Consider the following 25,973-nt stretch of genomic DNA (forward strand, 5'->3'; position numbering starts at 1 on the left):
AAATAAAGCCTACAACATTTTTTTTCTAAATAAACTGTTATTAAAGAAAACTAATGTACCAAAGTTCTTGAAATCCCATAATCCCCCCAGAGCAAAAGCAGATATGAAATCCACTACACCACCTTATAGACACGTGTTAGTTTGAATGAACTTTAAATTCCATATTTATTAGGTGCCACTAAGTATGTCATCAATGCAAAACGACACACTAAATCTTAACAATATTAGTAGAATATTGTCTCAAATATTGAAATAAAGGTTGCAGTTTTTTAGATTCTTATAACGGTGATTTTAATGTTTGCAAAATTTAATGTAATAAAAAATTTATACTGGAAAATGTTAGATGAAAATACATGTATAGCATATATATATATATATATATATATATATATATATATATATATATATATATATATATATATATATATATATATATATATATCTGTGTGTGTGTGTGTGTGTCTGTGTTATATCCTGTCTGTACTTTTTCTACATATTATTTCGACATTTCAATCATATATAAACCCCCAGTATACTGTACATACACTACATTGTTTTCAGTATGGCATTCGGACTGTTTGCTTCGGGGCCTTGTTTCTATTTAGAACAGAGATTTTTGTGACACCCGGTCTGCAATAGTATGCGTGGAGAAATTCCAGGCAAACCATAGGAAGGTAAATACGTTTGTTTATTAGCTGTGTCTTATAAGACTAAACTATAAATGCAAAAACGGACCTTGTTGTCAGCAGGGACGTTTAACGAAGCGGTGTAGCAATCAAGGTTTGTATAAAATACTCATTAGCTCGTGCTGTATTATTTATGTGATTGCGCCGTTGCACACTTACATTATTTTTTCTGATTGTTTGTTAAATGAGACTAAAGTGTATTGCTATCGATGTTAAATAGTTATAGTTGAGCAAAACAAACAAAATAAAATACTCGCGTGTATGTGGATCTTGTTTCTGTAGCAAGGACCATTCAATAGAATATTGTGTATTTCCAGGCTACCTGCTACATTTGAGTGGTCTCTTCCTTCGTAAATCCACTTTGGTGAAGGAGGCCTAATTTGAGTTGGCTGTAGTTGCAGTTCACGTTATTGTTCTAAAGAAAAGAGTAATGATTATTTTTGAAGATCAATATGCAACTGTTGTGTTAATCAATGTGTGATTAATTTACTCCACCTGTTGCGTAAGGCGACTATATATGCTCCACAACACAATACGTTATTATAGTATTGCTGGACTTAAATACAGTAAATATCCCACTGGTGTTGGTGTCGCCTTATGGACCTGATCATAGCCTGAAATCTGTTGTTGAGATACTGAGCCATAAGTGGACTCTGGAGTTTGACCTAGTAACTTAATATGTGTGTTGTTAGTCAAGCCGTAATGTCCAAAACGTCATAAGGGTTTTTTTTTTTTTTTTTTTTTTTTAAGTCTAACTAAATGTTTAGTAAAAATACAATTTTATTTTTTTGCAAAGGTTGAAACCATTTTTAGATGTAATGGGATACTTTAAACTTCGATATGGATAGAGATCTTCTACGCCAGTCTGTGAGTTATCATGGGCATCCCCTGTTCTCACTTTTAAAATGTGAGCAGCAGGAAAACCCCGATTTCCAGTGCATCGCTGGAGACTTGTCAAGAACTGTACAATACAGGTATGCGTTAACAGTGTTTAAGTGCTTTCGGATTTCCATGTTATGTATTAGCCGTTCAATGTAACAAAGTAACTGTTGTTTTGTTACTTGTCTGAAAAAGAAACCATTACAATTGTAAGTTACTGAAAAATGTAGTGAAATTATAGTAATGCGTTACTTCGTCACTGATAAACTGCTATGAGGAGGCAATCGGTTGTATCCAGTCTGTAAAAACAGACCATGTGTATTTTAGGAAACGTCTCGGTGTTTAGGGATCGTGGCAGCATATTAAACGATGCACTGCCCACAGCATTCAGAATTTGTAATATGTTTGTCCCTCCACAGAAAAGAGAGAAGAGTTGAAAATGTTGCTGTTCAGCAATTCATTGCAAGGAAGGCAGATCTCCTATTTTCTCCATCATGGCAGTCAAGCACCCCTTCAGTTAAAGAAGAGACTGAAGGTAATGTTAATTAGGTTTCCTAAAACAAGTTTTTTTATTGCCAAAATTCAATGAATATACAAATCCTTCTTTTTAAAAAATAAAACCAAATAACCATTGAATATATGTTTTATTAATGATGAAAATCTATTGTCATAACTGGTTTGTTTCTAGATATGTATGCAGTTATGCCACCTCTGGAACAGTTCATGGAGGTCCCTGGAAGCGACAGGAGGAACCTGTTTTTTCGAGATATTGAACGTGGGGATGTTGTGATCGGACGTATTAACTCCATACGAGAATTTGGATTCTTTGTTACTGTGATCTGTTTAAGCGGAGGTCTGGGGAGAGATATTGAAGATCTGGAAATAACAGTAAGATGTTTTAAAGCATCAAAGGTTATATTTGGAGAAATTGTGGACAGAGAAGAAATATACAGTATTGTTGTATAGAGTAATGTGGTTTATATATATATATATATATACACACACACACACACACATAGCTCTGGAAAAAATTAAGAGACCACTGCAAAATTATCAGTTTCTCTGGTTTTACTATTTATAGGTATGTGTTTGGGTAAAATGAACATTTTTGTTTTATTCTATAAACTACTGACAACATTTCTCCCAAATTCCAAATAAAAATATTGTCATTTAGAGCATTTATTTGCAGAAAATTACAACTGGTTAAAATAACAAAAAAGATGCAGTGCTGTCAGAATCGAATAATGCAGAGAAAATAAGTTCATATTAATTTTTAAACAACACAATACTAATGTTTTAACTTAGGAAGAGTTCACAAATCAATATTTGGTGGAATAACCCTGATTTTCAAGCACAGCTTTCATGCGTCTTGGCATGCTCTCCACCAGTCTTTCACATTGATGTTGGGTGACTTTATGCTACTCCTGGCACAAAAATTCAAGCAGCTCGGCTTTGTTTGATGGCTTGTGACCATCCATCTTCCTCTTGCTCACATTCCAGAGGTTTTCAATGGGGTTCAGGTCTGGAGATTGGGCTGGCCATGACAGGGTCTTGATCTGGTGGTCCTCCATCCACACCTTGATTGACCTGGCTGTGTGGCATGGTGCATTGTCCTGCTGGAAAAACCAATCCTCAGAGTTGGGGAACATTGTCAGAGCAGAAGGAAGCAACTTTTCTTCCAGGACAACCTTGTACCTGGCTTGATTCATGCGCTCTTCACAAAGACAAATCTTTCAGCCTTGCTGAAGCAACCCCAGATGAGTCCAATTTTCAGCTTTGCCCAACACCTGGTCGTCTAATGGTTAGACGGAAACCTGGAGAGGCCTACAAGCCACAGTGTCTCGCACCCACTGTGAAATGTGGTGGAGGATCGGTGATGATCTGGGGGTGCTTCAGCAAGGCTGAAATTGGGCAGCTTCATGAATCAAGCCAAGTACAAGGTTATCCTGGAAGAAAACTTGCTTCCTTCTACTCTGACAATGTTCCCCAACTCTGAGGATTGGTTTTTCCAGCAGGACAATGCGCCATGCCACACAGCCAGGTCAATCAAGGTGTGGATGGAGGACCACCAGATCAAGACCCTGTCATGGCCAGCCCAATCTCCAGACCTGAACCCCATTGAAAACCTCTGGAATGTGATCAAGAGGAAGATGGATGGTCACAAGCCATCAAACAAAGCCGAGCTGCTTGAATTTTTGTGCCAGGAGTAGCATAAAGTCACCCAACATCAATGTGAAAGACTGGTGGAGAGCATGCCAAGACGCATGAAAGCTGTGCTTGAAAATCAGGGTTATTCCACCAAATATTTATTTGTGAACTCTTCCTAAGTTAAAACATTAGTATTGTGTTGTTTAAAAATGAATCTGAACTTATTTTCTTTGCATTATTCAAGGTCTGACAACACTGCATCTTTTTTGTTATTTTAACCAGTTGTCATTTTCTGCAAATAAATGCTCTAAATGACAATATTTTTATTTGGAATTTGGGAGAAATGTTGTCAGTAATTTATAGAATAAAACAAAAATGTTCATTTTACCCAAACACATACCTATAAATAGTAAAACCAGAGAAACTGATAATTTTGCAGTGGTCTCAATTTTTTCCAGAGGGGTGGGTGGGTGTGTGTGTGTGTGTGTGTGTGTGTGTGTATATATATATATATATATATATATATATATATATATATATATATATATATATATTTTCATATTAATATGGTAATAACTTCTGCTTAAAATGTCTGTATGTTTTTGTTTAAATTCAGGCCCTATGCCCATTAAGGGATGTGCCTACCCATGGTAACCATGATGATCCTCTTTCATACTATCAAAATGGAGATCTTATTCAAGGTATGAATATATAACTTAAAGGGTGGACAACAGGTTTTTATATTTGTTTGGTTATGCATTCGTTTTTTTCCCCCCCCTCACTTTAGCTGGAGTAAAAGACGTTGACCGTTACCATGAAAAACTGACTCTTTCGTTGCAACCCTCTTCTCTTCCTCCATCCCTTTCACACCTGAAACTTGGAGTTATAGGTGTTGATGATATGCCTGCCCATTACAGGTGAGACTTTGCAAGACTAGAAGTATATTTGTATTTTCTAAATTGTACATAAATATTTAGCTCATCCTATTTTAATATAATGCCATAAAAACAACTGTTGTAAGTAATGTATGTGGCTCACCACTAAGGCTGAGACAATGCCTTTTTTTTTTTTTTTTTTTTTTTACCATAGATACATCTCTTTCCAATACATAGATGTCCTCCAAAAAAGTCACCAGAACTAACAGAAGTAATTCATTTAGAGTTACTGGTTATATACTGAATAAATATCATACTGAATAGCTACTAGGTTATCGAAAGCTATTACATCAATTAAACGACATAAGATTATGCATAATTTCTCTAAAAAAGTCTTGCCTTATTTTCGTCTTAATCGGTGCCAATTAAAAGCATGAAAATAATCTATTACACAATTATAATCACTGGAAAACAACAACGTAACTGTTGATCAAACAATATAACTTTAATCTCTCTTCATGCTGTGAAAAGCTCTTAAGTTTACATTAGGAGAAAAGGTAGTGCTCAGTACATTTAGCTGATTCATCATTGGACATCCATCAAACCTAGAAGTGTATTTGATGTTTTTTAAATTGATTATGTTAATCTTGTATTCATTTGTTTGCATGACTCTAGTCGGAGTGTTGCAGTGGCCAACAGCACTACAGAAACCTATGAGAAGGTCTTGGAACACACACTGGGTTTTGCGAATCCATCCACAGTAGAGTTTCTCTTGGGGAAACTAGGAATTAGTGAAATCGATCCTGCTTCACTTATGAGGGGATTGCAAACGTAAGAATATGGTGTTCTTTACCATCTGCATGTCCATAGGCAAACTGTAAATACAGTGGCATTTCATGAACTTTTCTACGGGTGTTAGAATTTACAGGTTTGGGTTTTTTTTTTTGTTTTTTTTTAACAGCAAAAACTTCTTAAAAGAAGATTATGCGACATCTATCAGAAAAAAGCAGTCTGCATCTTGGGCACTAAAATGGTATGTGTTATTTGTATGATTTGAAATGCTGCAGTTTATGCCTTTTTTTTTTTTTTTTTTTTAAACTTGTGTTGTATGCGTTAATGCAGTTTAATATTACTGATTACACATCCTTAGCCCTTAATGGTACGATGGTAAGAAGCATAGTATGCTCTTGTGATAGATTGCTGACATATTGTATGTTGCATATTTGAGGTTTACCTTATATTTCCTCTAGTGTAAAGATTGGAGTGGATCATTTTAAATCGGGGCGGCATGTAGAAGCGATGAACGAATACAACAAGGGCTTGGAAATAGACACAAATAATGTGGAAGCACTGGTGGCACGTGGGGCTTTGTAAGTATTTCAAGGTTTTTTTTTTTAACCCTCATCCATACATTTCCTGAAAAAAAAAAATAATAATAATTTCCAAATTGGAACATCCTTTTTAAAACCAACGTCACCCCTAATTAAGCAAATTATAAATCGATGGACTAATCATACATTTTAAACAAGGTCAAGGATAACCTGTTGTGTTTTTGTGTTCTTTTTTTTGTCAGATATGCTACAAAGGGTAGTTTGAATAAAGCTATAGATGACTTTGAACTGGCGTTAGAGAGCTGTCCAACACACAGAAATGCCAGAAAATACTTATGCCAAACATTAGTGGAAAGAGGAGGCCAGTAAGTAGTGTTTGTGTGTGTTTGTCTGTGTGTATATATGTAGGTTGGCATTGGTACTGAGCCTGTATTTTCTTCAGTAATTTATATTATTTATGTTAGAATGTCCTGAGAACTGTTCCTCCTGCCAAGACAATCTATGTGTGTAATAAATTATTTATCTTTACTTATTTGTAGAAACACGAATACGGTCTCAGAATAAGATGTAGGCCTATATCTCAAAATGCAATTGGTGAGGCTCCCCTTCCTAACATTCCTTTGTTACCGGATTTGATAGGGTGGAAGAGGAAGAAAAACTGGTAACTGCTGAAGGGTTATACAGAAAAGCACTGGCTTTAGATGAGACTTTTGAAGAGGCAGAAGAAGCTTTGCAAAAACTACAGAAACACATCCAGGTAAGACAATGCAAAATAGATTATTACATGCCTAAGATTGCCAGGCCTAGTTTGCTTTACTTATTGGCAGTTTTGTACTAGTGTATGGATGCCGGGAAATAGGAACAATAGAGCAACATAACTATGCACATTGCAGCAGTAGACTATGAGGAAGAAGATGTCCCCTTGTATGATGCGTTCACAGTTCCTTCAAGCGATTATGGAAGTAAATGGTGGTCACGTTGAGAACTTTAGTGCATACTAGGACAGCACCCCAATAAGATGCTAGACTGGTGCAACCCCTTCCATATTCTTTGCCATGGTCAACTGCTGCAAGTTTCCAAGGTACAGTTCTAACAGTTAAAGGCAGCTCTGAACAGATGGGTTTTCAGTCGCTGACCAAAAGAAAAACTCAAGTCTGCACGTCAAATTTTGTCAGGGAGGCCAGTCCGGGCTTTTTGGGCATAACAGCAGCCAAATGTTTTGAGATTAGCTCGAGGGATCTGTAGCATTCCTGCACTAGATGATCGCAAAGTGTTCTTTGGAGCATGAGGGACAATTGGGTCGGACAGATAGGTTGGGGTCATATCATGCAGTGATCAATTCTGCAGGTGAATTGATTCTTGAATAATGTTTATGTTTTGACTTAAACAATAAGCACACAATGTGTGCGCATGTGTCTTGTTCAAATACTGTATAATATGTGAAGGAGAAATACGAATGTATATGTTCAGGTAAAATAAATAGATATGATTAGTAAATACAGACATAGTGTGTGTGTGTGTGTGTGTGTATTGGCTGAAAAAAGTGCCTGCATAATATCGATCAGTGATTTTATTAAATCCATATGTGTGAAAGACTTGCCATACATTTCCTGTAATACTGATGAAGTCTTTTCTTATGTACATGTCTCTGTGATCTGGGGCGTTTTGCTTCTTGACTATACTGGATTGCTGTGGTTTGTTGCTCCTACTACATCTGATTCAAAACCGATTGGGACTCTGGATTTAAAACCTGGTTTGAATGACTTGAACTACATCTGGTAATGCAATTCCTTTTGTTTGTTTTGTTCAATTAAAAAATTGTTTGATCTGATTGAAAATATTTACCATCTAAAATATCTGCTACATGAACCTATTTTATTCTTGTTTGTTTTTACATTTTCTCAACGGTGCTATTTGGTTATTGACAAAACTTGTAATGCTTAATTTGTACAATTATTCTTATTTGACAAATTGACACTTTAACTTCCATGTACACCAACGTGGAATATATGCCCTCATACTTCATTTTATTCTATTGTTATATGTTGTGTTTTTAAACTTTCTGAAAAAAAAAAAAAAAACTGGTTTAATGCCACACAATTCAAATGTTTTGATATAAACTTTAATTTTGAAATTGCTGTTTTACTGTGGTAACTGGCTGCATTAAAGAAATCACTGAAATTGAAAGAAGAGGAAGCAGCAAAAGAAGAGAAGGATATGAATAAAAGTGTGGAGACAAGTGCTGAAAAATTGCGTAAGCTGTTAAAAGAAGAAAAAAGGTACATTTTGTATTCTTTATTTTATCAAACGGAGCCAACTTCTACTTTAATTTGCGTGGACATAATGGTAATTCAGATGTGTTTGTTTATTTTGGATAGTTTCTGTAGATAAAGGGTTACTAGAGAAATCTTTATGCTACAGCTTTATCAAGTACCACAGTATAGATTTATGCAATATTTAATTGGCCTCAAACTTAATTTTGCAGACTGTAGAGTACAATCATAAATGTAAACATGTTGTAATATAATTCTACTATTGATATTACAATTGAGTAATTCCCTCAGTACATGTAAGTGTGTGCTCATTGGTGTTGCTTGATTGTATCTTCAGAAATATTAGCCTGATATTTTGACTGCAGTTACTCTTTTGAATGCAAAAATAAACTGGTGCTGCCATCTAGTGAACACTTATGTGAACAACACAGTTTATATGTGCGAGCAGATATTGCTGTATTTTGCAATAAGTGTTACTGTTTACTTTTATAGAAAGAAAAAGAAAAGGAAGAGATCATCATCATCATCATCCTCTTCCGACTCCACATTGTCTTCAATCCGCAAAAAATCCAAGAAAAGGAAGAAACGCTCCATATCTTCACACAGTCACAGGAAGCGTTCACACAGGTCTTCCTCAAATGAAGACAAAACCTTTGATAGCAAGGAGGAATGGTACCCTCCTCCAGCAAACACCTCAGCATCTTTCCTGACTCAAAAGCAGGATATGGCTAAACTGCTAGAGGGGAATGTCAGGTCAATAGAACAGAAATCCCAGGTAAAGGGTAAAAGGCACAACCGCTCCATGTCTTCATCTTCTGTTGAAATCTTGAATGATGATGGTGGAGATAGGTCTGAAGACTCCATAGATTCCTTTCACAGATTCCAAGCTGGTAGCAGTAAAGGAAAAAGTCAGTGCAGTATAGATGGGGATTCTAGACATCATATTTCAAAATCTCGCCACAGGGTATCAAGTGGTAAAGAGGGAGAGGTGAACCACTATTCTAAGAGGCAAGACCAGGAATCTGGCATTCACCAAGGCCTGTATGGAAGTGCAGAAAAGTCAATCCATAGAAAGAACTCCTCATCTTCAGCAGGTTCTGAGTATTCTCGTAAGTGTGATAAGTATGGTTACGAAAGAAGAAATTCTTATTCACAGGACCATAGTTGCAGCAAAAATGTAGACGGTGGGGATAAGAGGGAGGAATACAAGATCGAAGAGGATGTAAGTAAGGTGAAACCTAAGGGAGAAGAAAATGTACAGTCAAGAGGTAGATCGCAGAATGGTAAGGAGTCTGCTGCTGAAGAGACAGCAGACAAGAATCTGCCATCAAACTTGCTTAATATATTCAGCCAGATTGCTCAATTTGAAAAAGAGAAATGCAGTAAGCAGAAAAAATAAAATATGTAATGTTTCATTTTGAATAAAATGCCTTTGGGAATATCCACTGTGTCAAATTGTCCAATGGCAAGTGAACTACACTATTGGGCAATTGAATAGATTCAGATAATGTGTGAAGTCTGAAACTGTTATTTACAAGGTTTTCATTTTTTGTCTTTTTACTTGCATTGGTGGTTCAAAATATGAACAGCTGTGTTTTCTGTGCCAAAATTGTTCTTAGGTCTTGATATTAAATGTCGGTAAATATATCTGAAGAGACATTGCAGTGCTTTTTTTTTTTTCTGGGGGTTCATTACAAATAATATTGCCTTAAATTGCTAATGTAGCAAACCAGATATGTTGTAAGGAGCTAATGCCATGTGGTTGAACCTCTATTGCATTTCTTGTGTTTGGTTACATTTATACTCTACAGTAATATGATCCTAAGAATTGGTAATACATGTCCAAACAAATCAATCATGGAAAAAATGTTTAGATTACTTTCCATTAAATATGAATGCACTCAAAGGTGTGCATTGGTAATGTGACCTACATAATCTCAAAATATTTTAAAGGGTTTGGAGAAAAATGCACTTTCATATTGGATACGTTTTAGGTGTAGCTGTGAGACAGAACAGCAGTTCAGCACCAACATCCCTTTGGCGTTTTCCCCAGGAATGGTAACAAATAATAAAAACCGGTTTGCAAATTGTATACTAATGTGCTGATTTTATTAATATAACATGTTAAATGTTGTGTATTATCCCTAAATGGTGCTAATGGCTATGCTCCACAAATCTGTTTCTTTTTTTTGCATACAGGATGATGTAGATCTCTATAATAAAACATAAACTGTCCAAATATGCTGACATCTAATATGCATTTTGACATTTTTGTTTTGGAAATCAATTAAAGTGTATTAATTTTGTTTGCATCTTCTACAAATCATTTTGGATTGTTTTAATTTAGATATAGCTGCTTCACATTTATTTTGTTACTACTTCAGACTCTTTTGACTGCGGCTGCTACTGTTGCTGGTAGCTGCACTGCCAGGGCGAGATTCCCTGGGTGAAGTTGTTGTTAGAGGAGGTGATGTCACAGACAGTCCCAATCCTAGATCAACGACCTTCATAGGTGGTGACTGCACACCAGCATTTCCAGAACTGCTTCTTGAAGAGATTTGTGTCCTAAAAATACATAGCAGTAGTGTGTTGAGATTTAAGTATTAAATGTTTATACACAGTATGTCTAAGTATAAAGCAGTATAGTATTTGTTAAGAACATGCAAACGTGGTATGGTTAATGTAGTTTTATTTCCAGCATTTGCTATGCATTACCACCCAATTGAAAAATTCCAATCCCCATCTTTGCTCACTTTAGTAGCTACAGTATTATACTAACCTCACAGATGATGCTGAGCTGCGGGCAGAAGCAAGCATTGAGCTGTGCCTACTGCTAGGAGTAGAAACAACTGCAGGTAAAGGCAACTTGGCCTAAACGAATGAATGGAAAAAGAGTATTTGATAAGTCTTGGTAAAAGTAAAATGTGGACTACTGTAATCATGTTTGTTTATTTTTATTTTTTTAAATTAAGAGTAATCACGAAGAGCAATTGTGTATGTAATCCATCTGACTACTTAAACACAATCTGAATAAACACTGACGAAAAATTAAATTCAGAGCTGCACATAAACAACTTCTACACTTGATTTTCATGTTTGTGCACAAATGAATAATCGCTATGTTTTAAGGTTGAAAAAGTCAGAAATATTTCTGTACTTTGGTCCAGTTCCTTTCTATGTCAATAAACAGAAATTGATAACCGTAGGAGTTATATTAACAATTTTAAATTGGTGCATTTTGAAAAATCATAATGTTCCTCAGATCAGTATCAATGTATGTTACCTGTTGAAAGTATATTTGGAGCGCTGTTGCTAGTTCAGGCTGGTCCCCCATAGCTTCGACCAGCATCTTATTAACAGATCTGTTAAAGTCTCGTAATCCACGGAGATCTATATCACGTTCCTCTGTGGTCTCCCCTCTGCCCTTCTTGGCAGTACGAATCTCCCTGGCCACTTTAGAGCACTTTTGTTGAAAGTCAAGGAATTATTACAAAATGTGCTTATGTAAATTGGGCCAAACTGCATCCTTATTAATGAGATTAAAATGTGAAACATCAAACACAACTAATCCTAAATAACAAGATTATACAGATATAGATATTCGGTTGCATCTAGCAAATATTGGGAAATTGCACTATGCACATAAATGTAATTATGTTTTAAAGGCTTGACTTTTCCGTTGAACTACACTTAACTTGAAGCATTCCAGGAGGAAAAGGTAATTTTTAATACAGTCAGATCACAACGATTGAAAATTTGTTTTCTTTTTCATTTTTCCCCCCCCTTCAAAGAAATGCTTTGATTGCTTGTTCTTTTGCTATCTTTGTTGCTTCTTTCAGTAGACAATGAACAATAAAAATGACGCCCTGAGTCATGATACTGGTGTATAACCTACCTGCTTTGTTACTCTCTCTAATTTCTGCTTTTGAGCCTCCAGGTCCTTATTCAAGTTCATAATTTTAGTTTGTGCCTCCTCAGACATTTCATGGTGATCTGCTTCGTCTTTCAACAGATTGTCAAGTGTGCTGTTCATACCCTGAAAAACACATTTAAATATTACTTCCTTTAATTATCCCTTAATGTGAGTGACATTTAAAATAAAGACATGAGGTTTCTAAGTACTTCTTTGTAATGTATGAACTCTTCCAGGGTCAAAGGTTAGGAAATATAAAAAAAAAAAAAAAATGCATCCACAGCAAAATTGTTGCTTTCTAGGTTAATTCTGTCTGTTCACAGTATTCTTTTACTTATAAAGGGTGGGGGTTACGGTATAATAATGGAATTATATTTACTGTACAAAAACTGTCATGTGTTTCATTTCCATCCTACCAAATAGTCTTTTTTTATATTTGTTTAACTACCTGAATATCTTCCTGGAGTTCTCGGATTTGTCTTCGTTTGTACCTGTACTTCTCCTCAACGGCTCTCTTCAGCTCATCGAGCTTTAGCTTCTCTTCATATTCTTCACCTGAAAATTCAGCATATCTTGCCAGGTCATTTTGATATGTTTACTAGTGGTTAAAATGAAACAAAATCACTTTTTTTTTTTTATGAATGTCCGTTAATCATGTAATTTGCTGTATGTATGTCTGAATGTCCAGGCTTTATTGTGCATTTACAGTGAGCTACATACTTGTTTCTGTGACTCTTTGAAAAGATTTCCTGTATGTTGAATTGCGGCTGTTGATCACATGCAGCGTGTTTTCTAAAGCTCTCAATTCTTTCTCTGACTTGCGGATTTTTGCATCCAGTTCATCCCCTTCACGTTGAAGTTCCTCTTTCTCTTGTGCAGCCTGGAAATGAAAAATAATGGCTCTCTAAAGTCTGATATTGTATAGGCTTTGCCAGTACATGCAGTACTTTCTTAAAGCGGTATTTGAATTTGAAAAAGTAATTTTACCTACCTTAATGACATAATAAGCTTGTGACTTATCCTCTTCTCCCTCGGGGGCTGCCGTGGAAATCATTAAAATTTCGTACCTCTTCCTTAGTTTATCAATTTTGGAAAGTCTCTCCTGCACTTCTGCACTGATTTGTAAAAAAAATGTAACTGGGGATTTTATCTTAATTTTCTTATCAACATACAATACAATGATGAAGGACCACATAAAACAAAAACATTTATTAAATCCAAATAATAGAAAATAAAGCATGGGCACATCCAGTGATTGGGAAGCTGACACACACCATGACAAACAACCCCTCCCCCACCAAAAATGATGTACTACAAAATAACCCTTACATTACCCTTTCATTTATAAAGCATATATGTATTGTTTCATTTTTTTTTTTTTGCAATATACCTGAGTTTTTGACGTTCCTGATCCACAATTCTGACCTGTGTTTGTAACATGTCCCTATGAATTTTTATTTCCTCTGCTCTTTCTTTCATAGCTGCTTGCAGCTGAAGTTTCCTCTTCTCTAAGGAGAGAACGTTGTCTGCCTTGTTGTAAAGCAAGTCTCGCAGACGTTTGACCTCCAGTTTCAGTATGTTATCCTCAACCATGAAGTCCTAAAAGGAAAATGTCAGTTTTTTTTCATTTGCATGTAATTCTATAAGCCACTTACATAATATTAATATAATTAACACAAGAAAGTACCAATACAGTAACAGAATCAAAAGAATGGGAAAACAAGAATACACAATTAAAAAAAAAAAAAAAAAATGTACTGTGGTTACACAACTACAACAGTACCTGCTGCATGTTAATAGTTATCTGGCGCCATTGCGAATAACACCCTGCTACTGTTCTTAGAGGAAAAGCTGCTGCACGAGTTGCTTTTAAGATTTGTTTTAATGTTCTAACTCTACAACAATCTGATAGCGATTACATTGTTTGTTTAACGTTACATGGCTTAATTTCATAAAGCCCACATGTTCCAAGATAAACTATTGTCATTACATATTTTCGATTTTAATGGAAGCACTAAATTAAGCTGTTAACCAGTTGAATTTGTTCTGGTTAAAACCTTGGATGTTCACTGTAGACCCACTACTTTTGTTCTGCTTACAGACACGGTACCTGCTTTTTAAGCCTGATCTTCTTCAGCTCCTTTTCTGAGATGTCATTGAAAAGGTTTAGTTCTTCAATTTTACTGGTCAGTTCGTTCTTCTCGGCTCCAGTCCGATCTAACTCCTTTTTCACATAACGGATATCATCCTAAAACCAAAATTACTGTTCAGCACAAAATCTTTCCAAATTAACTTTTAGTGACTTAGGGTCATTATTAAGTCACTGTAAAGCAACATATACTGCACCCATGAAATGACTGACAAGATACTTTTTAAAGCTATCTTAGTTACATCTGAACTTGAACTTAGTTTAGAATGGTGGTAAATTAGATAATGCCTTAATGTAAGTATTTCCTATTTCAATCTAAATCTCTTTTTTAAGGGTTATCAGAAGGAATAACAAAAATCCTGAAGTTTCAAATCCATGTCCCCTAAATGAAAGTTTCAGAACAAAGAAACAATGTACAACCTCAAGCTTTTTTAGCTGTGTTGTCAGCATGTTGCAGGTGTCCTTCTTCTCTGTCAGATTGCTGTTGAGTTCAGCCACCTTGGCTTCAAGAACAAGCTTTTCATCTGTGTTCAACTCTCCCTGAAGCTTGGACATCTTTCTCCCCAGATGCTGAATCTGGAAATCCTGTACATTTTGCAACATGAAACTCACCGTTCACTTATAACATTATTTTAACAAACTCTGTTTGCTATCAGAAGAACTGGAGCTTTCTATTGAGTGGTTAATGCTTATTTATAATATTTTGAATAGTATGTAACATTTTAGTACAGAAAAGTCTTTGATTTAAATTCGGTCTGATAACTATGAAATACAAATCTCAAAAGTATACGTGCCTGGCCATAAATCATTTCCTGTTGTTTAAGTGAGTCACGATCCAGTTTATGTAGCCTACTATTGAGATTTTGAAGGGCAGTCCTGCTCCCAATGATCTCGGCCTCTGTATTCTTCTCTTTCTCTTTCTGGTTGGCTAACTCCTGGTTTCTCTTGAACTGCTGCTCCCTCAGCTGTTGTAACTGAAATTCTATCTCCTATGGATCAAAAATTATACTGTTAGTATAAAGTGAAACAGCAAAAATCCAGAGATGATCTGGTTTTCATATTCATCGGACAAATGTAACAAAAAGAAGTAAAGTGACCGTCGAATAGAATGTAATTAAAACAATTTTCAACTTTGCCCTGTAAATGAAATTGTTAATTTATTTTTTAAGTAAAAATAGAAATATACAGTTACCTGTATTTAAGGTCACCTCAACTAAGAACATATTTTGTTTTTACAAGTACATAACAGAGGAAACTTGAATAAGCAGCCTTCTATATTAAGCAACCAATAACGACTGTAAGTATTATCAAGCAGACCTTAATGGTTTGTTCCTCTTCCTTCAACATCTCTTCCATTCTTTTAGCTCTCTCCTCCACATTTAATGTTGATTCATTCACAGATTTCAGCTTTTGGACAAGGCCTTCATTATACTCTTTAGTAGTTTTCAATCTGGTGAAAATATTCAAATATAAGGAATATCCAACCACAAAAGTATGACTAAGAGTTGACATCTTTCAATGTAATTCTTACTTGTTATTTTTGTCCACAATTTCTTTTTTCACGTTGGCCAGCTGGATTCTCATTGACTCTAGATCAGTAGCGGTCCTATCCACAGTCCCCTTCAAGCTATTCAGCTGTACAAATATTAAGTGAAAACATGACTTAAGTGCTTGCTTCAAACTACAGCAGCCTCAGGCAGATATTACATTTATTCAATAGAATGTATTTAGTCTATTACCTGCCAATTATAAGTGTTCACTGCTTAAAAAGAAAATGTGAGTGCATTGCCAATATTCAGTAAACATTTGGTAAGAACTTTTTCTAAAGGACAAAAGTATAAAATGGTATTTTGGACAGACACATCCTTCCTGTATAGTATCCTTCATTCTATTATGTATAATCTTTCTTTTTATAAATCATAAGGTGTCTTCCAAACAATTCTAGACAAACATATTACAAAGCCTACTGAACACTAATTGTGCAGTTATTCACCTCATGCTTCAAATAAGTACAGTTGGTTTCTTGAGCTTGGTTTTCCAGTCTGAGTTTAGCAGCTTGTCGTTCAGCATTGGAAATATTCTTTTCATATTCCTTATTGTTCTCCACCTCACTTTGCAGAAAGTTAAACTTCTCCTTGATGACCATTTCTCTCTCTCTGATCTCTTGTTTCACCTTGGCAATTAACTTGGAGAAATAAAGAAATATATATATATATATATATATATATATATATATATATACACACACACACACACACACACACACACACACACACACACACACACACACACACACACACACACACACACAAGCAGTGTTCCTATTAAGATTTTGTTGGCCGATACTGACAGCCGATGATTACCCACACATCGTCTGATGCGGATTCCAATACACTATATAATCATATTTATTACCCTGGAAATTAAATGTAATAATCACTAAAACGTATATGAATACAAACAGAATAGCATACAGAACATCTGATTTGATTGTGTGTGTATATATATGGCATATGCAGTAATACTGCTAATATTCCAAAAGCACATCATAGAAATAGGTATAGATATACAAAGTTAATATCAGCATGCTGTGAAGCTCACCAGTGAACACTGATCCATCTCCTCGTCTCGCTTCTGCATCTGTTCTATGGTATTCTCCCACTGATGGATCAGGTCCTGTCTTTCTATGTGGGCTTTACGAAAATCTTCTGCTATCTTGTCTAGCTCAATCTGTTTACAAAAGTCCAGAATTAAAATTATATAAAAAATAAAAATACAAAAGATGTACATACAAATAAACAGTTCAGAATTCATCTGTATGAACAAAAAAAAAATGTGATTATACAATTCTGCTAAAGACTTTAAATACCTGAGATAATATTGTCTCCGTCATTTCATTATCAAGAATTTTCCGTTTCTGGTTAGCTTCAACTGTCATCTTCTCTATACGCAATGTGAGCTCCTAAAAAAAGACAAGTAAAAAGCATGATACTCCATAATGTAATTTTACTAAATAAATCAGCTACCGGTTTCGAACTCATGCAAAACAGATGATTTGATAGCCTTTTACATCACATTGCTAATGAACTTATCAAACACAGTGCTTACTCTTATTTTGCCTTCATCCTGCTTGGCGTACTTAACGATTGCCATGGCATCTTCATCTTTGCGTGCCGATTCTTCCAGCCAGGCCTCCAGGGCCTGATGATCCCAGTTCAGCTGGCATTTCAGATCCTCCAGTCTCTGGGTGGCTTTGAAAATGTTGTTCTGAAGAAAACAGAATTGGAAGAGAAACATAAAAATACATTAAGGATAACTGGACTTTGAATTATCAACAGAAAAATACATCGTTTTTATTTTTTTCTTGTGTAGATTACTACTATTTTGTGTTATAACCGTATGTGTTAATGGAGATATTACCTCTTGAATGTTCCTTTTATCTCTCAATGCTACCAGTTCATTTTCAAGCCTTTGAATCTCCTGCCGAAGACGTCCATCCTCTCTCTCAGCCAAAGACTTCAAATGCACCTCAGATTCAGACTCCTTTTCCTTGGCCCTACAAAGGGCCTACAGAATACAGGAATACAGTACATTACATAAATGACATGGCAGAAACAACAACACATGGAAGATAAATAATGCTGCCACTTCCTGGGGGGAATTTGGTAATTTTGGCACCTTTCACTTGTGTGGTTAGCCATATACAAACCCAGTGGTGCAATGAACCAAAGCTTGTGATTAATCCATCTTAAATTCCATATATCAAGCTACTTTATCATAATAATAATAATAATACATAAAGTACATGCTTCTCATCTATTACAAAAAAAAAAAAAAAAAAAAAAAAACAAAGAAAACTCAATATACCTGTGTATGAGATAACTCCTGTCTGACATTTTTCAGGTGTTCAGCCATAGCATGGATCCGGTCTTCAAATTCACCCAACTTGTTCTCCAGGTTAGCCTTTTCTTTTTGTTTCCTTTTTAGCTGAATAAGAAACGATGGCATTACAAAGTACAGTGAATTGCTAAGAAAGACAAAAGTTCAGCAACAGATTTTGCTGCACATTCTGAGCAACGCGTTTCTCCTGCTATAGTGCTAGCACAAGCATGTCCCTTGGTGGAAAACTCAAATACGTTCTCTTATAATTGTTGCCATTTGTGTTTTTAGAAAAAATAATCATGCTACATTAATACACAAACAGATCAATGGAGAACTGTTGATGTCCAACTTATTTTATGATGTACTTGCACCATATGTTTTTACCTTAGTTTACCATGTCATACCACTCCGGATTTTACAATCCTTATATATTGTGGGAAACTTTAAATTAATTGTCTGAAACCTAGTATTCCAATGAACAAATACTAAGACTAAGTGTGATATCTGGTACAGTCTTTTAAATTCGTGCTGGTCGATGCAATTTATGTTTTAATGTTAAATACAAATTGTAACTCTCCAATACCTATAATATTAACATCAAGTATACATTACGCGACAACAGGTCTACAGTGTCACTACTGTATTTAAAGTTTTAAATTCTGTCACTACTGTATTTATATAAAGCTTTAAGTTGAATTTCTTGTTTCCCTTACCTCATCTTCCAAGACTTTATTTTCTGCATCTGCAACGGGAATGGCGAACCCTTCATCCCAACCCATTTGAGACAGGATTTCACTCGCCATTTTTGTAATAATTTAGCAACTGTTATGGTAAAATATTTCACATCAAAGTAAAAATAAAACCGAAGCCCCCTCTGGAAGTCGTGGCGTTCTACCCGGCTTCTGTGTAATGTTTCTGCACAGCGGCCCTAGCAACACTCCTGGTTACCAAAAAGGTCCGGATGTAAACAAAAACTTGTTCTCCGCTTATTTACCACTAGAGGGCGACCTTACTCTAACCAGCTGCAGTCTGCTCTGCTGTTTGCCAAAATATTCTGCACAATGTAACCATACATTAACCCTACTATTAGGTTTCGGGTCTATTTGACCCGACTCTAGTTTCCAATTAGCTTAAATGCTATTTTTCTTTTAATTTTCTGTATAATATTTAATGACTTTTCCTAAGTTGGGATCATGAACTTATACACAGAAAACAGAACCTTTGAGATGTTTATTTTTTTTTTAGAACAGGCCATGTGTACAAATAAGATGTTTCAGGTCACTGTGACCCTGGCATTTATCTGTGTAGACTTGTGTGCAGGAATAAACACACTTCTTTAATTTATTATTATTATTATTATTATTATTATTATTAGTAGTAGTAGTAGTAGTAGTAGTATTTCTGGAAATGGCTGCACCTGTCTGGATATATATATATATATATATATATATATATATATATATATATATATATATATATATATATATATATACACACACACAGTACTGTGTAAAAGTTTTAGGCAGGTGTGAAAGTAAGAATACTTTCAAAAATAGACATGTTAATAGTTTATATTTATCAATTAACAAAATTCAAAGTGAGCAAACGGAAGAAAAATCTACATCAAATCAATATTTGGTGTGACCACCCTTTGCCTTCAAAACAGCATCAGTTCTTCTAGTACACATGCACGCAGTTTTTGAAGGAACTCGGCAGGTAGGTTGGCCCAAACATCTTGAAGAACTAACCACAGTTCTTCTGTGGATTTAGGCAGCCTCAGCTGCTTTTCTCTCTTCATGTAATCCCAGACAGACTCAATGATGTTGAGATCAGGGCTCTGTGGGGGACATACCATCACTTCCAGGACTCCTTGTTCTTCTTTACACTGAAGATAGTTCTTAATGAGTTTCACTGTATGTTTGGGGTCATTGTCATGCTGCAGAATACATTTGGGGCCAATCAGATGCCTTCCTGATGGTATTGCATGATGGATAAGTATCTGCCTGTACTTCTCAGCATTGAGGAGACCATTAATTCTGACCAAATCCCCAACTCCATTTGTAGAAATGCAGCCCCAAACATGCAAGGAACCTCCACTATGCTTCACTGTTGCCTGCAGACACTCATTCGTGTACCGCTCTCCAGCCCTTCGGCAAACAAATTGCCTTCTGCTGCAGCCAAATATTTCAAATTTTGACTCATCAGTCCAGAGCACCTGCTGCCATTTTTCTGCATCCCAGTTCCACGTCGGAGGTATGGCTTTTTTGCCGCAAGTCTTCCATGAAGGCCACTTCTGACCAGACTTCTCCGGACAGTAGATGGGTGTATCAGGGTGCCACTGTTTTCTGCCAATTCTGAGCTGATGGCATTGCTGGACATCTTCTAATTGCAAAGGGAAGTAAGCATGATGTGTCTTTCATCTGCTGCAGTAAGTTTCCTTGGCCAACTACTGCGTCTATGGTCCTCAACATTGCCCGTTTCTTTGTGCTTCTTCAAAAGAGCTTGGACAGCACATCTGGAAACCCCTGTCTGCCTTGAAATTTCTGCCTGGGAGAGACCTTGCTGATGCAGTATAACTACCTTGTGTTTTGTTACTTTGCTCAGTCTCGCCATGGTGTATGACTTTTGACAGTAAACTGTCTTCAGCAGCCTCACCTTGTTAGCTGAGTTTGGCTGTTCCTCACCCAGTTTTATTTCTCCTACACAGCTGTTTCTGTTTCAGTTAATGATTGTGTTTCAACCTACATATTGAATTGATGATCATTAGCACCTGTCTGGTATAATTGTTTAATCATACACCTGACTATATGCCCACAAAATTCCTGTACCTAGAAGAATTGATGCTGTTTTGAAGGCAAAGGGTGGTCATACCAAATATGGATTTGATGTAGATTTTTCTTCTGCACTCACTTTGCATTTAGTTAATTGATAAATATAATCTATTAACATGTCTATTTTTGAAAGCATTCTTACTTTACAGCATTTTTCACACCTGCCTAAAACTTTTGCACAGTACTGTGTGTGTGTGTGTATATATATATATATATATATATATATATATATATATATATATATATATATATATATATATATATACACACACAAGGCAGAGCCTAATTTTCTCTGTCAGTATTGCAACAGCATCTCACTGGGAAAGACACTCCAAAATGAGGCGCTCCTAGGTTGGCAGTCAAAGAAGTTTTATCACAGCTGCTGGACTAAAAGCATAAAAGAGTAAAAACTTTGCAAATAAAAACATTTAATCAACAGATGTACCTAAAATCTGAACATAATAGGAGGATTAATATGGTTTTGTAGTTAGTCAAGTTCAAAATGTAGAAGTTGACACTTTTCTGCAGTTTACTAATAGATACAGTTAATATAACTTCTGTATATATTTTTTTGTAATTCTCTTCTGAAGAACAAAAATAAATAGAAGCAAAAATGGATGGATCAGGGCCTGCTCTCCTGGAGATCCTTTATTGACAGTCTAAACCTAAGTTCTGCTTCCAATACAAAAAAAACACATTTAAAAACCGTCCAAGAACAACACCTTCCACCATGAGAATGCACACACACAGGTGTTTCATTATCCGATTGATTGATAGTGGCAGTGGGAAATGGCTAAATAATGTCATTCACTTAACCTTTTGTTTGTCTGAAATCATTGTTCTAATATGCTGTGATATATTTAAGCACTCACATCAACCCTGCCCCTCACCTAGATCTGACAGGTAATTTGTCTTTGTATTTTCAGAAATGAAAAAATCCTCATTCAATCCAATAGTGAATAATATTACAAGGCAATAGGTAATGTGTCACTGTGTACTCAGGCACATCTTTATGAGCACCGTTATCTAATCCACTAGGTGGTGCTGCTTTGCCATGCATGCTTTCTCCAAACTGATTCATATTTATTTAATTGCTACCGGTCTTCTTGAAAATATGTGTAATCTTTGAATTAAAATTAAACTGTACTTTAATAAGTTAATACATGGTTATAAACTTTTGCTGGCAACCAAATACTTTTTTTTATTTATTTATTCATTTTTTTAAATTTTATTTAACACAATGTATGTAATATATATTACATTCTGATTACTTTGATTTAATATTTTGTTATTGATATGCGTGAGAGTGGAAATGATTACAGCCTTAAAACTGCTCAAGATTTATTTTCAAAATATGAAAAAGAAAAAACTCCTATGAATAATAACATTGCCTTTGTAAATGTATGAATCTGTAATTCAAAAGCAGCCAACAACATGGAATTTAATCTAACAAAATGCAAGCCTTTTGGAATTGACATCCTTGAATGTACAACGCGACTCACATCTGCTTTACCTTGGCCCACAATAACAGGATTGCATTGAAAGGGAATAACAGCGTTCGTGTGTTGGCAGTGAGCCAGACAGCATTATTTTCACAAATGCAAATGGCATTCCACCTACTGTTTTATGCTGTATCCTTCATGGCAGTGTGGTAAAAGCATGTATCTGCAGAGTGAAGTGCTCAAGTTGATGAAGACTTGAGTGCACGACAATTAACTCAAATCCATTTTCAAACAAATACAGGGGTCCTTTTCAGCAAGAGCTTTTCCCTTTACAATTCAAAACTGACTTTTACTGGGAATACCAGGATGCGGTATATATATATATATATATATATATATATATATATATATCTATATATATATATATATATATATATATACACACACACACACAAATGCCAATTTATTGGAAATTGCATTTGGTTTTTTTTTCTGTTTTTTTTTTTTTTTTAACTCCTGGAAATATAAGGTTTACTATGCTCTCTCTAAACCCAAACCGTGTTCTGTCCATGCATTATGTGGAAGGAGTGATACAGTTTTAAAAGAGATAAGGAGAAGACAATGATTTTATAAGTTTGATGTTGAAATTGGGTGCAGTAATTGACTTCCATATGGATTTTTTCCATCATGAATGCCTTTGTCATGGTATTGATTATAGTGTTTCACATGAGGATGTGAAGGCCTTGTTTGGGTGGATTACACCCTATTATTCAACCTTTTCTAGAAATGTCATTTTACGTTGTAGTTCTGATTTACTACTGATCAGTTTACTTTTAACTATTCCAGCAACCAAATCAACAGACACACAAAAAGAGATTTTCTAGTAGCCACTAAAGGGTGCTAAGCAAGTGGTGTTGAAATAATAGAAGTTTGATTAATAGTAACACAGTTAGGTTTAGGGTGGAGATTTGGTTTAGGGGTATACATTAGGTTTAGGGGTAGGGGGTAGATTTGGAGGTTTAGGAGGCTAGTAGGTACCTACTGGCCCATTCCTATGGGATGATTTTGCTTGATAACATCCCATTAAATTGATTGATTCTAATCAGATTAGCTGTCCAGTCTGTGTATATCCTGTCACACTCCCAAGAAAGTATATAGTGCATCCAATCAGAGCGCTGAACAGAACCTTCACATTCCAATGTACTGAGCGTCAGTAGGGTTCAGGTTGAACCTTGGAATCGATGGCCATTAAACTGTATAATATTAACCATTTTAAAATATATGTACATCTGCCTATCGCATATCCTCACTATGCATATAATCTGCATTCCGCAAAAGCTATCAATTTTTAAAGAGCTAAATCATCTCATTTTTGTTTTTTCATTTTTCAAAGCACCAAGTTTGAAAACTAATTAGCCCATTTGATTATGTCCTAGTTATCTTGACACAGATTATTATCGTGTTCTCTAAAGGTTTTACAAATTACGGTTACGTACAGATTTCCATTCGTACGTGGTCTTTACGTGTGGTTCTTGGTCTGAGTATACCCCAAGAAATCCATAAAAAACATAAGTATTAAAAAAAAAACAAAGGCTGAACAAAAAAAAACAAACAGGCAGGAAAAAAACCCACGAAAGAAAAAACAAAAGGTAGGGAACCGAAAAATTGAAGAATGAGGCATGAAAAAAGATATGTCATTTAGACTGCTTGAGGAGAGAGACATATCTTGCTGTTTAAAATAAAAGTAATATATTGGATTCTTGAAGCGTGACCAAGCAATGGCTAGAAATAGAATACGGGTTTGTACCTTAAAGCTTATGGATCTTGGTTACAGGATTCAATAGAACTGTGTCTATAATGAGCAAGATTAATTCCAAAATGTTTTATGCCAAATGCATGTATTAAGGTAAGCATGCACCAGACTCTAGTGTGTTGTATATTAGTTTTGTATTCATAATTTTTCCAGGTTTTTTTTTTTTTTTTTTTTATAGGTACTTTATTAAATACAATGGCATCCATTTTAAAGGTAACTGGTAGGAGTGTTATAAAAATCAACTCTTATTCTACAGCTGAGAAATAATAAAAAATATATATATATTTCCCAGCATAAGAACCTACGTATGTCATATCAGTAGAAATAGTGATACCTGTCCGAATGGAAACTACATTCATTTTTCATTCCTTTAAGTGTCCAGCGGGTGGAGTCTGTGTATATATGTACGTTTTTAGCTTTTTAATAAAAACAAGAACTAGGTCTGCAGAGTAAAGGTTTAAATGCCATACTCAATGTTCAGCATCACACTTACTCATCTAACTATTTTAAAATATACCTGCCAGAACCTCTCATTACCAGATTTGAATTCAACATAGACATTTTTAAAGTTGTATATTAGCTATAAAACTAGGCAGAATAACCATTTCCCATTCTCACTATTAAAACAAGATTCATTATTATTAATAAAACCTGACTTGTTTTACTAAGTCATTTGTTAGACTATTTACAGTGCAGTTAAACTGAAGACTTTGTGGTATTGACTGCTGTTTATACCAGTGTTCAGAACCTGACACTCCTTAGCATTTCAAATGAATGGGCACTGTGTGCACTTGCAATATTAAACAAAGCCTGAAACTCGCAAGAACATGTTGGTTCTCAAGTTCCTACTGCAATACCAAGGCAGGCTCAAGTAGAGAAGCTTAGAGGTCAGCAGGTCAGAGCCTTTTGCTCTTGGCATGCAGCAGTTGACTTATTTATCCAGGGCTAATCTGAGCTCACTACTTTTACTTCCTTGGAGACTAATGATTACAAAGAGGCTGCATTAATACATTGACCTTTTTACCTTCCAGTCCTGGCTGTTTACAACCCTGTCCCAGCCAAGCACCTGACAAGCGTTATATTTTAATGATTCAGCATGCAAAATTAGTTCAGGAAGTCTTTAGTGGTCAAGAGCACACAGTTACCAAAATGCCTTGAATCGGCATTAACCCTTGCCATCTTGGGAAAGAAATGTCCCCTGGACAGAAAATTGAAAAGCCTTACATGTCACAATGGCTCTGAAAGTGCAGTGTCAAGCAATCCATTGCAGAAAAGGTGACAGTCTGCTTGCAAGAAAAGTGCTTGCAAGCAGTCATTCCCATTATCAACCTGTCAAGACAAAACACACATTGTTGTATTAATTATATGCTAAATATAATACGATCAAATGTCATTTTATGTTTAATTCATAAAAACAAGTATATTGTACATATCGTAACTATCCATCGGGGTATGTCAATTTAATATGTATACAGAGCATTTATTGTATGCAATTAAATACCCTTGTGTAACATAGTGTACGTGCAATAGCTATTTATTTTATTGCATCTTATTTTATTGTCCTTTTTATGCACCTTACGTACACTCTTCATATAAACCATATGTTGTCTGTTTCAGTTCTTCCATAAAAGTTTGGACTTTGAATATACTTTATACAAATACACTTTCAAGTATGTAACAAAGGGTCACATGTTTTCCATAATATTTCTTATTTCTTTAGTCTACAAGGCAAAATGCTTTTAAAGGTATGG

The 25,973-nt window shown here is 35.4% G+C and overlaps 2 protein-coding genes across 6 annotated transcripts; one reads left to right on the forward strand and one right to left on the reverse strand.

The window, feature by feature from the left end:
• The first annotated feature begins 576 nt into the window (after positions 1–576).
• ttc14 (tetratricopeptide repeat domain 14) lies at positions 577–10,501 on the forward strand. 4 transcript variants are annotated; one of them, XR_005951127.1, is made up of 13 exons: positions 577–780; positions 1,483–1,660; positions 1,985–2,100; positions 2,254–2,453; positions 4,330–4,414; positions 4,501–4,630; positions 5,264–5,419; positions 5,550–5,621; positions 5,839–5,958; positions 6,162–6,284; positions 6,559–6,676; positions 8,108–8,198; positions 8,685–8,766. XR_005951127.1 is itself a non-coding variant. In XM_041264204.1 (13 exons), the coding sequence occupies exons 2-13, from the start codon at positions 1,527–1,529 to the stop codon at positions 9,589–9,591; spliced, it is 2,271 nt and encodes a 756-aa protein (XP_041120138.1). In that variant the 5' UTR covers positions 585–780; positions 1,483–1,526; the 3' UTR covers positions 9,592–10,501. The 4 variants fall into 4 exon arrangements, 3 of the variants coding, with proteins under 3 accessions (XP_041120140.1, XP_041120138.1, XP_041120139.1); XM_041264204.1 differs by having other exon boundaries at positions 585–780; positions 8,089–8,198; positions 8,685–10,501; XM_041264205.1 differs by having other exon boundaries at positions 586–674; positions 8,089–8,198; positions 8,685–10,501.
• Positions 10,502–10,567: 66 nt separating this feature from the next.
• Positions 10,568–19,030, reverse strand: ccdc39 (coiled-coil domain containing 39). 2 transcript variants are annotated; one of them, XM_041264202.1, is made up of 20 exons: positions 18,850–19,030; positions 18,122–18,241; positions 17,675–17,821; positions 17,363–17,521; positions 17,124–17,216; positions 16,856–16,984; positions 16,248–16,439; positions 15,786–15,889; positions 15,572–15,704; positions 15,049–15,243; positions 14,675–14,839; positions 14,216–14,353; positions 13,496–13,704; positions 13,097–13,220; positions 12,826–12,985; positions 12,554–12,660; positions 12,088–12,228; positions 11,476–11,655; positions 10,972–11,063; positions 10,568–10,757 (listed from the first exon to the last, which is right to left on the reverse strand). In XM_041264202.1, the coding sequence occupies exons 1-20, from the start codon at positions 18,937–18,939 to the stop codon at positions 10,568–10,570; spliced, it is 2,868 nt and encodes a 955-aa protein (XP_041120136.1). In that variant the 5' UTR covers positions 18,940–19,030. The 2 variants fall into 2 exon arrangements, with proteins under 2 accessions (XP_041120136.1, XP_041120137.1); XM_041264203.1 differs by lacking the exon at positions 11,476–11,655.
• Between the last annotated feature and the right edge of the window lie 6,943 nt (positions 19,031–25,973).

This window comes from Polyodon spathula, chromosome 11 (genome assembly GCF_017654505.1).
Source record: "Polyodon spathula isolate WHYD16114869_AA chromosome 11, ASM1765450v1, whole genome shotgun sequence".
In the NCBI taxonomy this organism is placed as follows: Eukaryota; Metazoa; Chordata; class Actinopteri; order Acipenseriformes; family Polyodontidae; genus Polyodon; species Polyodon spathula.